Raw genomic sequence first — 14264 nt, 5'->3', positions numbered from 1 at the left:
TTGCTTTTCACGGTGAGTGTATTTATGGGTCCTAACAAGAGGATGGAGACATAGCATCTCATGTGTGTCTCTAGTGACCACTATTTGATTGCATTTCATTTGGAGCAGATCAGTCTTTAAGTACTGATGCTGATGTTTGAGAGGATCATCAAGAAAAAAATACTGATCCTGATTAATTATTAACAGGGATATTTTATCAAGGGTTACTTGTGTGAATTATTTTTTATTTAGCAAGTAAATTGTGTATTTGTATTGTGATGATTTTTATAACATGGTTTAAAAATAATCCCAAATACATTAATTAGTATTGTAAAAAGCACATTTTGTGTCGCATTTGTTACCACTTAATATTTTCTTGCAGTTATTATATTTATTATTAAAAATCACTTTCTTTTTTGGATCTCTTGATTATACATTAATTTAAAGGTGCAATATCAAACAAGTGGCTGTCTAGTGTTGAGCTGTTACTCAAGGATATCTTGCTAAATACCTGTCAAGCGAAAAAGCCAGCTCTGGATCTGTTTTAAAATTATTTGAAGCTTCGGAGTTGTCATCATATTTGAAAAGCCAGTCCAGTGTTAACATGTGTTTTATTATGGGCTCTGTCACTTTTCCTTTACTCTTCTCTGAACAAGTTTTCTTTATTTTATCAATGGGTGTTTCCTTTAGATGGTTGCCTTTTTGAGTCATCCATTGTGTTAATGATGTTGCTTATTAGTTATGGCTACAAGCTGTCAGGACTATTAACACACTTCCCACCACACTGCACACACTCTAATAGTCAAACTGTATTCTTTTTGCTTGCAGACATGACATAACCGCATAAAGATGACATTTCCCAGCTCAATTTTCCTGACAGCTCAAATTATAAATCATTATTATAAGTGTTGTAAATCATGGGAAAGGTTAAAGGTTTAATGCTCAATAATTAATTTTGTTCACATTATATTATAACAAAAAAATATACTATATATCACAAAAATTAAAACTCACAAAAAACAACATAAAACTCTAGATGTTTTTTTTTGTTTTGTTTGTCTATGCAGATATGTCTGAAAATGGTGTATCTGAGTCGGTTAATACTTTGTAAATAGTTTATCCATTTCCACCAGTTTGACCTGTTTAGGCAGATGTGAGGGCCGTTTACAAACATCATAAGCGGGCATTGACAGGGTACTGAGTCAATCATAGTTCAGCAGAGGCACCTGCCTCCTCTCACATGACATTTTGCCTGTATTTTGTAGTTATGCCCTTCACATTAATGGCATGCTTTAGTATAATAAGAATACAGTGAAACCAAGGGATGTCAGTGAAGCGCTGCATTCCTCTGAAACTTTATCCGCTGTTTGACTGTGACCCCGTTTACATGCATTTCACAAAACGGCTTATTCCAGGGTTGTTGCAAAAAGCAGCACTCTGAAACATCATGTAAACACTTAGTACACCATATTCCTTATGCTTTCAAAGGGATTAAGAGAAAGCAGTTTAAAACGGCTATATGTTTCCACTGGAGAATGTCATTTAAACAGAAGTGGCATTCTTGCTGATATTTTATGACATGAGTGTGCATGTGTGTTGAGAAGACAGGATTTTATAGGCAGGTGGGAAAGATGGGGAGAAACCTGCTCACTCACCATGTTGCATGTATAGTGGGATTAATAGGCAGGCTAACAGAGTGCTTTTTATTTTTTTTATTTTTTTTGCTTTCAAACCGTTTAATGAGTGGATAGTAATGCATTTTCAAGATGCAGTGGACCCCACTTGCAGCTATATTTAGTGTTGTCTATCACATTCAGATAACCTAAAACAGATGTTAATCAGGTCTAAGTGGGTCCATTGTGTCATTCAGATCTCAAACTTGCGCTGCCAAGCAGTTTCGCTCCTCTGCAAACAGTGAGCTGTGAACATTTTCTGTCAAGGAGGATGGATTGTCAGACTGAAGCTTTTTGACAGCTGGTATCCCAGCATTGAAGGAGCTGTCATCTAGGGACTCGAGAGTAAGAAATCGAGAACTGAAGCTTTCAACTCTCATTTCTTGTGTTACTGTCTTTTTCACCTCCACATGGTTCCTTTATCATTGTTAATTAGAATTTGGGTCACCCAGCATGCAAACAGAAACATTTTATGGAGTACCATTCTGTCATACATACTGTATTGGCCTGTTTACTCTTTTGATTCTCAGAGTGACTTGGCATGAATTTATACAGCCATTTCACACTCAGCATAAATGTATGTGCGTAGTGAGAAAAGCCATCATTTTCAGGTGCTTTCGTGAGGTTAACAGGAACCTGTATGGAGTCTTCACAACCTGCAGTGCTCCTCTTAACCTCCTGGTGACTGCAGCAAAACAAATGACACATGCACTAGCCACAATTACTGTTATCTGTCTGTGCCAGGCTGGGGTTTCCCACCGACTCTAAGGTGCTCGATTAATGTGTCCACATGATGTCTCCTGCCTCCCTCTGCCTCTTATCTATGTGTTTTGGAGTTTATTTTTATTATGTCCTGAAATCTAGGATGTTTGAGACTATAACACTTTAGAGTGTTGGGGACAGTCATGTAACTTTTCCCTTTTTTCCTTTATTCTGTCACAATTTATAGGCTTTCATGTTGTTCCAAACCGGTTTGCATTTCTTTCTTCTGTGGGAAAACAACTGAATATATTTTGAAAAATGTCTTCTTTACTATATCAGTGTGTCAATGACTTTTGTTTCATCCATATAACGAAAGTCAGTGGGCTCCAGTGTTCGTTTGAATTCATTACAACCCACAGACTTTCAAAACATTATCTTTGGTGTTCCACTGAAGAAACTTGTATGTTAGGATAATTGAATGATGGGAAAATTCGTTTTCAGAATATTTGAATGTATTGAAATCAGTATCCAGTATCGTCTTGCGTTTAGTGGTAAAGCTTAGTTGAGCCACTGGCACAGCTTAACCCAGCAGATACCATTTTGGGGCAAAATGTTTTATTTGATAGCTTATGGCCAATCTTTAGCCACACAATTTACATGTCTTTATACATTAGCAATTCACCAACATATTTTCAAACCTTAAAGTTTGCTATCCACATCTAGTGGGTGGAGATGGGTGGGTTTAGGGATCAAGGGGTGGAGACGGGTAGGTTTAGGTTTTGGTATATGTAAGGTGGGAGGAGTTGGATCTGGATCCAGTCACATACCCTGGATCTTGTGTTCTGCAGTGAGGACCATTTCACTATTTTCAATGGAAAGAAGCTAAAGCCTGCTCCAAAAAGCCACTAAATGTCACTAGATGGCGTCAAACGCTAATTAGCATATTCATGGAATCATTGCGTCATATTTGCAGTCTGTCTAGTGTCAGTCCTTTCCATCCGTTTGCTTCTCTCCTACTGTAATACAGCCGAATTTCCAGTTATGTGTTCTCATTTACATATGAACATGTTAACCAGCTGTCACTTTTAAACTATTTATTAGCTGCTGAGCTACACTTCTAAAATATTCTGCTTTACAGCCGTGTCATCATTTGACAAAATCACCATATACACAAGTTAAAGACAATTGCTGTACTGTGATTTCGGCTGTATGTACATGTAAAATGATCAAGCAGCAGTAGGTTTTTCTATTTATTCTACATACTGTACACCTGCTACTCCTCTCTGCCACTCACTGAGCAGAGCAGCTGTAGAGCGGTGTGACTGTACCAGGAAAGCAAAACCTTGACTCTTGGCGCTATGGTTCAAAAAATTGCTGAATTTGTCACTAGTTGTCTGAAAAGTCGCTTAAGCCAAAAGTATACTAAGACAGTCCTCGCTCAATGCGTCTGATTGGCCATTGTGTTCACGCACAATAAACATGTCTGTGATTGGATCCAATGCTCAATGCTGCAAAAACATGTTTGACAGTGTTCACAGAGCGCTGTCACACAAATACAGGAGCGTTTGAAAGCAGCCGTCTATGCTTGTGCGCATACAGTTCATGCTAATTACACACTGCATATTTAATGCAACCTACATGCTGAGGCCTAATGTTTGTTTTTCACTGCAGTGTTTTTGAGGCTCCTTAATCTCTGTTAAACTAATGTGTGAGAAGATGTCCTGGGAGCCCCAGTGTTTGCTTTGGGTGGTCCTAATATAGCTAAGCTTTCTGTCAGAAGACCCGGCTGAGCTTACCTATTCCTCTTGCTCTCTCTCTCCCGGCACACTAAACTGACTTTGAAGCTACTGAAGCACATGGTCTCAAGAGTGGCCATGCTGTAATTAGTAAACTGAACTGCAGAAGCAATCTTCTTGTTCCTTGTGAGATCCCATTTTCTCTTGCTGCTTTTCTGGCTGAGTCACAGACTCATTTCACACAAACACTCTTTGCATTGTAATGTGTTCTCTGTCTCTGTATATTGATTGGTGGTTTTAAGGTATTTGGTCAATAGGAAGTAAGTTAACATACATGTAAGGATGTAATGTAAGGTTGAAGTGCTGAGTTTATATAATTTTGCAGTAGCATGGTGCATGTGCTCTGTTCAATATGAAGTCTGTCTGGCTGGTTTAAAGCCAGTAAAGGGCTTTGGTGTTGTTTTTGTCCCCTGCGGTCACAGATCTGTCCCTGTCAGCTGTTTCACTTGTTCACAGCTCTCTGAGAGCTGAAACCGAGATGCTGCAGCCTTTATTTTGAGACTTGAGACTTTCACTGTAAGCAATATCGCTGTTTGTATTGATGTACCACCTTAATAAGAATTTGGCTGGGAACCTTGCCACTGTAAATGCTGACAGAGCTGGACACAAGATGAAACCCTTCAAGTCGTCAGTGTCTTATTATTTGGAAACCGATCGCAATGTTTAAGATGATGTGATGCAGCTATGTCTGTAGTGTGCAGATCCAGCATAAATTATGTAATACTTGCATACAACATATGTGGACCATTTCTCCACAACAGCTAGAAAAAGCTTCCAAATACGTGTTTTCATAAAATGTACTTACAAGAAGAATAAAGGAATTTTTATTTTTAGTGTAGATGCACTATATATACATCTACATACATACATACATGCATACATATATATATATATATATATATATATATATATATATATATATATATATATATATATATATATATATATATATATATATATATATATTACTTGACATTGGTATTTATTCTCTATTGTTTCCCTAAACATTCGATTGATTACTTGACATTGGTATTTAATGCAGTTATTTTAAATGTGTCTCCTGCAGAGTGTGGATACAGTGTGTTCGCTGTACCACTCCTTCCAGGAAGGCTCTGGAGGTCTGATGGAGGGCCAGGAGCAAACGGGGCCAGAGGCTCCCACGCTCAGGCCCTGTCCACGTCATATGTCTGCCACAGAAAGACTACGCAAGGTCATCCAGGAATTAGTGGACACGGAGAAATCCTATGTAAAGGTGAGAACTGACGCTGTAATCCCCTATTAACATAGTTTGACAGAAAGAAATGAGCTCTCACACGAGTAGATCCATGCAGTCATCTGTATGATACTCTGACTTCATTAAAACCGAACTGTTTCACCTATTTATTCGGCTCTGTGCTAATATAGAAGTCACATCAGTTCAGTTCTAAACCTCAGTTTAATGAAAGACCTATGAGGTGAAAATGGCTGTTTTCGCAGAACACATTTGATGGATAGCTGGAAGAGTCTTCATTGAGTCCCGAAGGACCACCTATTAATTAACTCTTCTAGCTGCTGAATAGACACGCCTCCCCTCTCATCTGTTTTCTGAATAATCCGGAGGCTTGCATATGATCACTTATGTGGTGCCAGTTTTACCCTGCTGATATTCACGGTGAACCTTTAAATGGCATTAAAACCCTGCTGTAATGGTAATGTGCTCCTCATGGTTAATAGGTGTCAGGGAGGTGTCTGATTATTCCAGCACTCTGTGATTTGTGGGAAGGGGAACAGTGCAATCCCAGAGTCCTGTGCAGGAGCCATTTGTCTGTGATATGCTGCATCGGCAATGGCAGACTGCTATAAATCAGCCTAATGAGAATATTCAGGTTGATGCACTGACAGCCTAGCGATGCCATAACATGGCCACAGCACACAGTGCAGGTTTGGGAGCTGTAGGGGAGTGGCTTTGAATTTGAATGAATTTTCAGTTTTGGCTGCAACTGTTTTGGTGATACAAAATCATTGAAACTGAAACAGTTAAAGTGACATTTCAGACCTTCTCTGATGGTGCATTTAGACTCTGTCGGTGTTTATTTCATGCCCACAAGGTTAAGCTACAACAGGTAAACATGGCAGCTGTGTGAGTATTAGCTGGACCGACGATATAGATTTCTCAGCTTTAAATTTGGTTAAAAAATACAAATTCTTTGCTTCACTAACACTGTGTCTTAGGTAGGGTTTGGAGTCATTACAAAAATTTTGCAATAATACAATTTATTACTTGAAGGAGAGAGTAGGGGTGCAAATCCACCTTTTACATGTAAATTGTACCAAGTGACCTTGTTTTGTTTTTCATAAGTACTATACGAGGATGGTCCATAATTGGTCCAGTTCTGGTGAGAAACTTCAGTATGATTTTGCAAGCAAAGGCATCTTTACACTGCTGGATTAAAATTATGTCTAAAGAATGTCAGTCACTGTGCACAAGAATGAATCAATGTTTGAGTGTGATACACTAACTCTCTTTTTCAAAAACTAGTGTGCTGCATCTGTGGATAGCATTAAGGCATCAAACACATTCTCCTAACAGAAAGACTGCACCTAAGGTTCTAAGGCAGCATTGTATGCATTTTCATGAAGACAAAATAAACATGCATTGTGTTTAGCTCAGTAAAAAATAAAGTTAAGTCTGAGAATGAACTGGAGGAAGTACTGTTGATTTATAAATAGAATTTAGTTTGGATATACAGTTTAATATGAAACTGAACTGTTGAAAAATAAATGATTCAATATTTATGTTTTGCTCAATATGTGTATTTATATTTGCTATTCTGTCATGTTGTTAGCTTATCTACATACCAATGTAAAACATTATTAAAATCAGTTGTGATTTGGGGTCTAAAGTGTGCTAAGGGGGCAGGGTAACTCACAGGGTTTTGGAACAGAGCTACTGTGCCATGGAATTGAGATTACTATGTAAATAAATTAACAGCTTTTGCAAAATATTGCAAACTGCAAAAAACAACAACATGTGTGTGTGTATATATATATATATATATATATATATATATATATATATATATATATATATATATATATATATATATATATACATATATATATATATATACAAAAAACAAGAGCGTTCTTAATTTTTATTTTTTTATGTAGTACTGCCCCATTTAAGGTATTAATGAAACTGTATTTTGTATTATTTTGTCTTGTAGAAATACACCAATAATTTAGTGCAGGTTCAACCTCTGTGCAAGGACAACTATGTTTTAATTTAGTGTTTTACATTTTTAATTACCTTGCGTGTTTTGTTTTTCAGACCTTGTATAAGGATACCGTATTACCCAAAAAGAGGTTTTATGTAGTAAAACAATTCTGGAGAAGATAATTCTAAGAGAGCTCAGGATGTAATATTGTGCTCTGTTTCTTCTGTACAGGACCTTAACTGCCTGTTTGAAATTTACCTGAAGCCTTTGCAAAAGGAGACCTTTCTCACCCAAGACGAGGTAAATCAAACCCTATACTGGAGCTAGTTTCAGGGGATCAGTGTTGGATTGAGTTGTAACAGACTGCACAGTCAGTGATACATCTTGGTTCATTTGCCACAAGCTTGCATTTCCCCACTAATGTGAATGATGCTAAAGACTTGCACATTCAACTTGCCAGCTTTCAGCCTGCCGCCTGGTGAACTGGATATGACCCTGACATGACTCAGGATATCCCTGAGGAAAGATCAGTCAATATGTGCTGAGGAGTGGGCCATATTAAAGCCCTGTTAATGGACACTAGAGCATGCCCTTGCACAAATTAGACAAGGACTAAACATAAAATGGCTTTACGCTGCTTCTAAAGTTACTAGTGACAATTTGAGTGGCAATAAAACTTAAGCAAGGGGCCTGCGATATAAGGAGCTAGCACAACTAAAAATGTAACCTGCAGATTTAAACCCATTTTCTGTGGAGTACTAAACTGTAGCCTGTGAACTAATTTTCAGTCACATAATAAAGTTTTAGCTTGCATGGTTTTTTTTTTTTTTTTTTTTCATACTTTTTTTTTTTAATGGTTGCGGATTTTCTTTGCCCAGATGGAAAGTCTATTTGGCAGCCTTCCAGAGATGCTGGAGTTCCAGAAAGTTTTCCTGCAGACCCTGGAGGAGAAGATTAGTTCTTTCCCCAACTTTAACATGCTGGAGACCCCTGTACAATTCAAGGTGGGCATGCTAAATGTATTCATTTCTTCATAGTGAAATATATGAGAAATGCACTGCATTTTAGTAGAATAACTTTGCTTTTTAATTTTTTTTTAAGTTGAAGGAATGGATCACCCCCAAAAATGAAAATTCTTTTATCATTTTGCATTTACGTTTTTTCTTCCATGGAATACAAAAGGATAGGTTATGATTTTTAATATAATAATGTATATAATAATGTGCTCCATATGACCAGATGATTTTAAAGCTATTTTTTTTAATGAGGAACAGAAAAGGGGTTTAACTAAAAGTACTTAAAACTCAACTTGGGGTTTAGAGCATGAGTCGTATGGACTGACTGGTTTTGTATGTTTCATCATGGTAAAGAGTAGCTCGAGCTGTCAAATATCTCCTTTTGTGCTCCATGGAAGAAAATCAAGGTTTGGAATCACATAAAGTGCTGGTATCTGATTCAAATTTTCATTGCTGAGTGAACAGTTCCTTGAAGGGAATGAGGCTCAACTGAAAGTATTTTGTGTCAAGCTCGCTTCTGTACTCATGATGTATCATTGCTGTCTTTTTGTCTTATCCAGAAGCTGCTCTTCTCATTGGGTGGTTCGTTTTTGTATTACGCAGAGCACTTCAAACTTTACAGTGGCTTTTGTGCCAACCACATTAAAGTGCAGAAGGTTCTGAAACGAGGTACAGCAACAATCACATCATCTTTGAGCAATAAAACAATTCTGTATGGGTGCTTCTGAAATCTTTTAGGCTGGCAGTGGCACAACACCAGGAGCTGTTGTTGGTTTATTTTTTTATTATTTCCTACCGAGTATTAGTGATTAGCGACTATAAATGTTGAATATAATTTATGTGTGAAACATTAGCCTGGTTTTCCTTCTTGGGCAAACTGCCCAGTTAGAAATGAATGAGAGGCTGCCCTGCCCACAATTAAAGTGGAGAACTGTACCTCGGCCTCCTTTTTAATTCATCCCATTACAAGAGGAGAGCAATCCTCAGAGCAGCCCCAGAAATTGCACTTTGAAGGCTATAAGAAACAGCACGCTCTGTTTAACCACTGCGGGGTAAGGACATGAAACGTGGCTCTTGCACTGCAGATGCATCAACAGGAGTGTGTGTAGCCGGCTGTCAGCGGTGCTTGTAATTATATATTCTCACACACTGCTTCTGTTGTGCCAAGGTTTCCGTTTGCAAAGCGAAAACTACTTTTTGTGTCGACTTGTTAATTGCCTGCCAATTGCTCCCTGAAGTGTCAATCCATCTGGGGCGAGGAGTGCCTCAATTACTGCTCTAATAGCTCCTCTTGATTTGAACGGCAATGCGAGTGATACATTTATCAATCTGCGTGCTGTAGATGCGGTGGTGGTTAACTCCCCTTACAGACTCCTGCCAAAATACTCGTTCAGTGGAGGTACGATCTAGATCCTTGATACTCACCTTGGTGTTGTTCATTGTCTGCAGTGTTGCATTTATACTGCAGTGGTTCTAACGAGGTGTAAGAGAGCTCGTGCTGCCTCCTTGTGGATGGATTTTGTGCCCTGTGTGCATTGCCTAAAGCCATTTACCTGCGGCAGCCATTAAGAACATGTTATTTCTAGCTCAGTTGGTGGTGCTGCTATTTTTGATTTTCTTTTCTCTTCAGCTAAAACAGATCGGTCGTTTAAGGAGTTCCTCGATGCAAGGAATCCAACCAAGCAACACTCAACCACACTAGAGTCCTACCTAATCAAACCGGTGCAAAGAGTACTGAAATACCCCCTGCTGCTCCGCGAGCTGGTGTCTCTAACGGACACGGACAGTGAGGAACACTACCACCTCACAGGTAGAGACGCACACAGCAGGGCCTGTTTTCGCTCACTGTCTAGATGTCTGGTTGTGGGTCGGTTATTGAGAATTAAAAAAAATCTATATATATATTTTCACAAAATCCCCAAGCTGTCCGTTTACATATTATGAAAGCATGTAGTGACCAGAGCGCGGAGCTTTCAAAATAACATTTATTGTGTTGTGCAGAAAGGTTTGAATTACATCAGGATAAGTAAATTATTTTTATGTGAGCTAAACAGATGTATTACAGGATTATTCCTAGTAATGTTACTAAGGTCTGACAAGTTTTTTTTTTTTTTTTAAACTCCAGTTTGAGTTCACACAGTAATTTTGACAGCTGTTTTTAGAAATCAAAGCCCAGAATGTATTTTTTTTTTCTTATTACAGAGGCACTGAAAGAAATGGAAAAAGTCGCAAGCCACATAAATGAAATGCAGAAGATCTATGAAGACTATGGTGCAGTATTTGACCAGCTGGTAGCAGAGCAAAGTGGCACTAAGAAAGAGGTACAGCTACAAAAAAAAAAACACATCGGGTAATCACTTGATTTAACAGGATATTCAATCATCATCTGTTTCTCTCTTCCTTTTTTGTCTCAGGTCACAGAGATTTCTATGGGACAGTTTCTCATACATTCCTCAGTGATCTGGCTCAACCCGTTCCCATCGCTGGGCCGTATGAAAAAGGATCCTGAGTTGAATGTTTTTGGTGAGGCTTTGGTCTTTTCCCATGAAACCATATTTTTATATTAAGCACATTTCCCATGAAACTTTATTCTTATCTTTGCATGTGCCAAAATAAATGTTTTATCTTAATATATTAAATAAATAATGCAAATATTAAGACTTATTTTGTCACAACACGTCACACAGAGCTTTTTATAGATCTGTGAAAGTATGTTGGGCTTGTTTTAGATATATTGGCAGCAGTTCTGCAGCCTCAAAAACAAAGAATTCTCTTGTTTTCTAAAATTAACATTTCTGCTTGACTCATAGAATCTCTGATTTGTTTTATTAGTTTTTAAGAGAGCTGTGATACTGTTGTACAGGGAGAACAACAAAGTGAGAAAGAAGATGGTAAGTCCTGTTTTCACATTCAGTCTAATTACTTAATGGGGTCACTTTATTTTATCATTTCATTTTTTTCCTGCATTACATTGCGACAAGGTTAGAAAACAATCCTAAATATAAATTCGGGCAGTCACGTGGTAACACATTCATCCATTAACATAAACATCCAAATTTTGGAACAAAATGTTTTTACAGATTACTTTTCATAAATGGTGTTTTGACATCACCTTTATATAATACAGTTTTAATGTTTTAAAAATAGATATAAATACAAAATAAGTCTTATGTCATGCTTTTGTTTGCCAGCCGACTTCAAAATCAGCCCACGGAGAGCAGGATCCATTCAAGTTTCGCTGGCTCATTCCCCTGTCAGCACTACAGATTAGACTGGGCAATACAGCGGGTAAGAGACACATCTGGCTTGTTTGAACTCATAGATGATCATAGATTTGTATATTTAATTTCCACATGTACAAATAATCAACCTTTTGCATTTTCATGCTGTCTGAAGACACAGACTGCATCTGGGAGCTGATCCACACCAAATCACAGACAGAGGGCAGGCCCGAGACGGTGTTCCAGTTGTGTAGCAGGTTGGAAATGCCTACTTGGACATTTCAAAACTTAGTGTCCTATTTTATTCCATACAGAGCTTAACATTTCACATTTTCTCATTTGCAGCACCCCAGAATGCAAAGTGAATACAATCAAGGTGATTCGCTCCATCCTGCGGGAGAACTTGCGTCGAAACATGCAAAGAGTTGAGCAACAGCCTGAGAGAACCTGTAAAAAGCGACTAACTCCCCTTCAGAAAACTCTGCCAACTTCTGCTAAGCTAGGTCAGTGTGACCTCCCCTTTACTTACAGGTCTGGGCTACACTGGAAGTGGCCAACATTGTGACGCATGGAAGAGTTGATGCATTTTCCAAGGGAAATTTAGTGATAAAAAAAGCCCCTGCTACATCACAAGCTGTCTTCGAATGTCAGAACCTTTTAAAATATATAACAAAGGTCATAGCAATCAATTCCCTCTAAAGTGGCAGAACAAAGAGATTTGAGTAGCTGTGCAGCAAATTAAGAATAGAAATAGGCTGTATGTCAGAGATATTGCACATCAACAAAACAAGATCTCAACATTCATGAATGCATTCATTTGTGCCTCACAGGTTCTTCTCGACCCTTTTTGCTCTCCAAGCAGCCTTCAAATGACAGATCCAACCCTAACAATGATCCTCTGAGGCTGTGTCTACCAGATTCAGACTCAGCCAGTATAAGCAGTGGAACCACCAGCAGTGCCAGCGCTCACCTGGATCAGCAGTCTCTCCCGCAGCAGAGCGGCCTCAGAGAATCCAACATCATCAGTGACGAGGACAATGAGACCAACGACCAGCAGTGGCAAGACTGTCCCAGTGCAATCGAGGCCCAGTTCTGCAGGCTTCGGCTGACTGAGGAAGCCTCCCAGGCACCTGCTCCACATGTGCTTCCAGAGAGCGGAGAAGTGGACACTCCAGAAAGGCGAGCTCACTTCAACGCAGTAAAACGCAAGTCTGGCAGAGGCACGAGTAGCTTCAGACGCAGCCGCCCGGCCCTACTGAACATGCGTCGACATAGCCACTCTTTGGACAGCCAGACTGAGGCAATGGCAAATAGCGTGGACCTTAACTCACTACTGGAGAAGGAGTTCAGCGTGCAGAGCCTGACCTCTGTTGTCAATGAGGATTTCTTCTATGACAACACCGCAGAGGCAAAACACGTGCCCACTTCATAGTGTCTGTCACCTGGCCACCACAGAACAAAGCTTAGCATGGTTTCAGAGCCTATATGCTTGACCTGGTGTTGAGCCACATTATCCCACACAGCCTTTCTAAAGTTATTAGCCAATTCAGGCGAGACAATTCATTTGCACCATTTGTGGAACCACAGTTTGACAGACCTTCTTTCAAAATGGTGTTGTGTTTCATAATTCTCCATGATCCACAACACTAATTCACTGAACTAGCCATATTGCAACTGTTTTGCACCAGAGAACCAAATTACCTGCCTTCACTCTTTTTACATGGCATCCTGATGCAAGACTAAGATCCGTCTCTCTCTCTCCCACACACACACACACAGCAGGAGCTATCCTGCTACAAGAACCGAATTCTGTCAGGTTTTTAATTTTGCCTTGTGTTTTGGACACTACATATGCTTCTTGCTTTAAATCTAATCATTGCTTCTATTTTTGTCATGGGTTTGCTTTGTATAAAATATTTTATTTATTAGCAAGTTTCTTTTTATATTCCTTTTGGTTACACTTTACTTGAAGCGGTGTGCATAAGACTGACATGACACCTTCATAATCATGAAAATGATGTTTTTATGCATGTTTATGATAACTGTCATTAAGTTTCATTCACTCAGTTATGTCATTTTTAATGCAAAAGATGACATTGTTTGAGATGTCTTGGTTATGGGCTGGGGTAGGGTTAGGTCAAATAATGTCATCTGTGCATTAAAAATGACAACTGAGCGAATGACACTTAATGACTGTTGTAATAAACATGCATACAACCTCCTTCATATTCATGACGTGTCGTGTCATGCCAGTCTTATGCACACCCCTTCAAGTAAAGTGTTACCTTTCTTTTTAACAGGAATCCAGAATGTTGGGTTAAGACTTTGGCAGGTGATCTCAATGGACAAACTACTCATACTTTTGTAACAAAAACATGGTCAGTTGTAAACAATCAATCAGGACTTTAAATGTGCTATGCTGGAAATGTAACTGAAATAAAGCCTGCAGTTGTCCTTTTTTAGAATGTTTAAATCTGTAAATAGTATTTTTTTTTTCATGGATTACTGTAACTTAATGTTAAGAGTTTAATACTGTTGACACTTCACATCCAAAAACTGTAATAAAAAGGTGTCTGATTACAATGCTGGATTATTTTTGTCCTAATGATTTCCTGTTTTTTTTAATTTTTTTTATTTTGCTGTTTGATAAAAGCAAAGGAATAAAACAATTGAATCACAC

General features: G+C 38.6%; 1 protein-coding gene across 4 annotated transcripts in view; it reads left to right on the top strand.

Moving 5' to 3' along the window:
- tiam2a (TIAM Rac1 associated GEF 2a) overlaps window positions 1–14167 on the top strand; it is a 79826-nt gene extending 65659 nt beyond the window's left edge. For all 4 annotated transcript variants that reach the window (XM_042742839.1, XM_042742840.1, XM_042742837.1 and 1 more), the window contains 12 exons: window positions 5217–5402; window positions 7579–7647; window positions 8226–8351; window positions 8924–9032; window positions 9994–10173; window positions 10566–10684; window positions 10778–10886; window positions 11196–11254; window positions 11555–11651; window positions 11760–11841; window positions 11930–12087; window positions 12415–14167. In XM_042742839.1, the coding sequence (XP_042598773.1) occupies window positions 5217–5402; window positions 7579–7647; window positions 8226–8351; window positions 8924–9032; window positions 9994–10173; window positions 10566–10684; window positions 10778–10886; window positions 11196–11254; window positions 11555–11651; window positions 11760–11841; window positions 11930–12087; window positions 12415–13016 (1896 nt within the window). In that variant the 3' untranslated portion in view covers window positions 13017–14167. The remainder of the gene's footprint in view (window positions 1–5216; window positions 5403–7578; window positions 7648–8225; window positions 8352–8923; window positions 9033–9993; window positions 10174–10565; window positions 10685–10777; window positions 10887–11195; window positions 11255–11554; window positions 11652–11759; window positions 11842–11929; window positions 12088–12414) is intronic.
- The last annotated feature ends 97 nt before the right edge of the window (window positions 14168–14264 follow it).

This window comes from Cyprinus carpio, chromosome B17, assembly GCF_018340385.1.
Source record: "Cyprinus carpio isolate SPL01 chromosome B17, ASM1834038v1, whole genome shotgun sequence".
NCBI lineage: Eukaryota > Metazoa > Chordata > Actinopteri > Cypriniformes > Cyprinidae > Cyprinus > Cyprinus carpio.
Note: the sequence above shows the minus strand (reverse complement) of the source record. Positions and strands in the feature narration are given on the sequence as shown.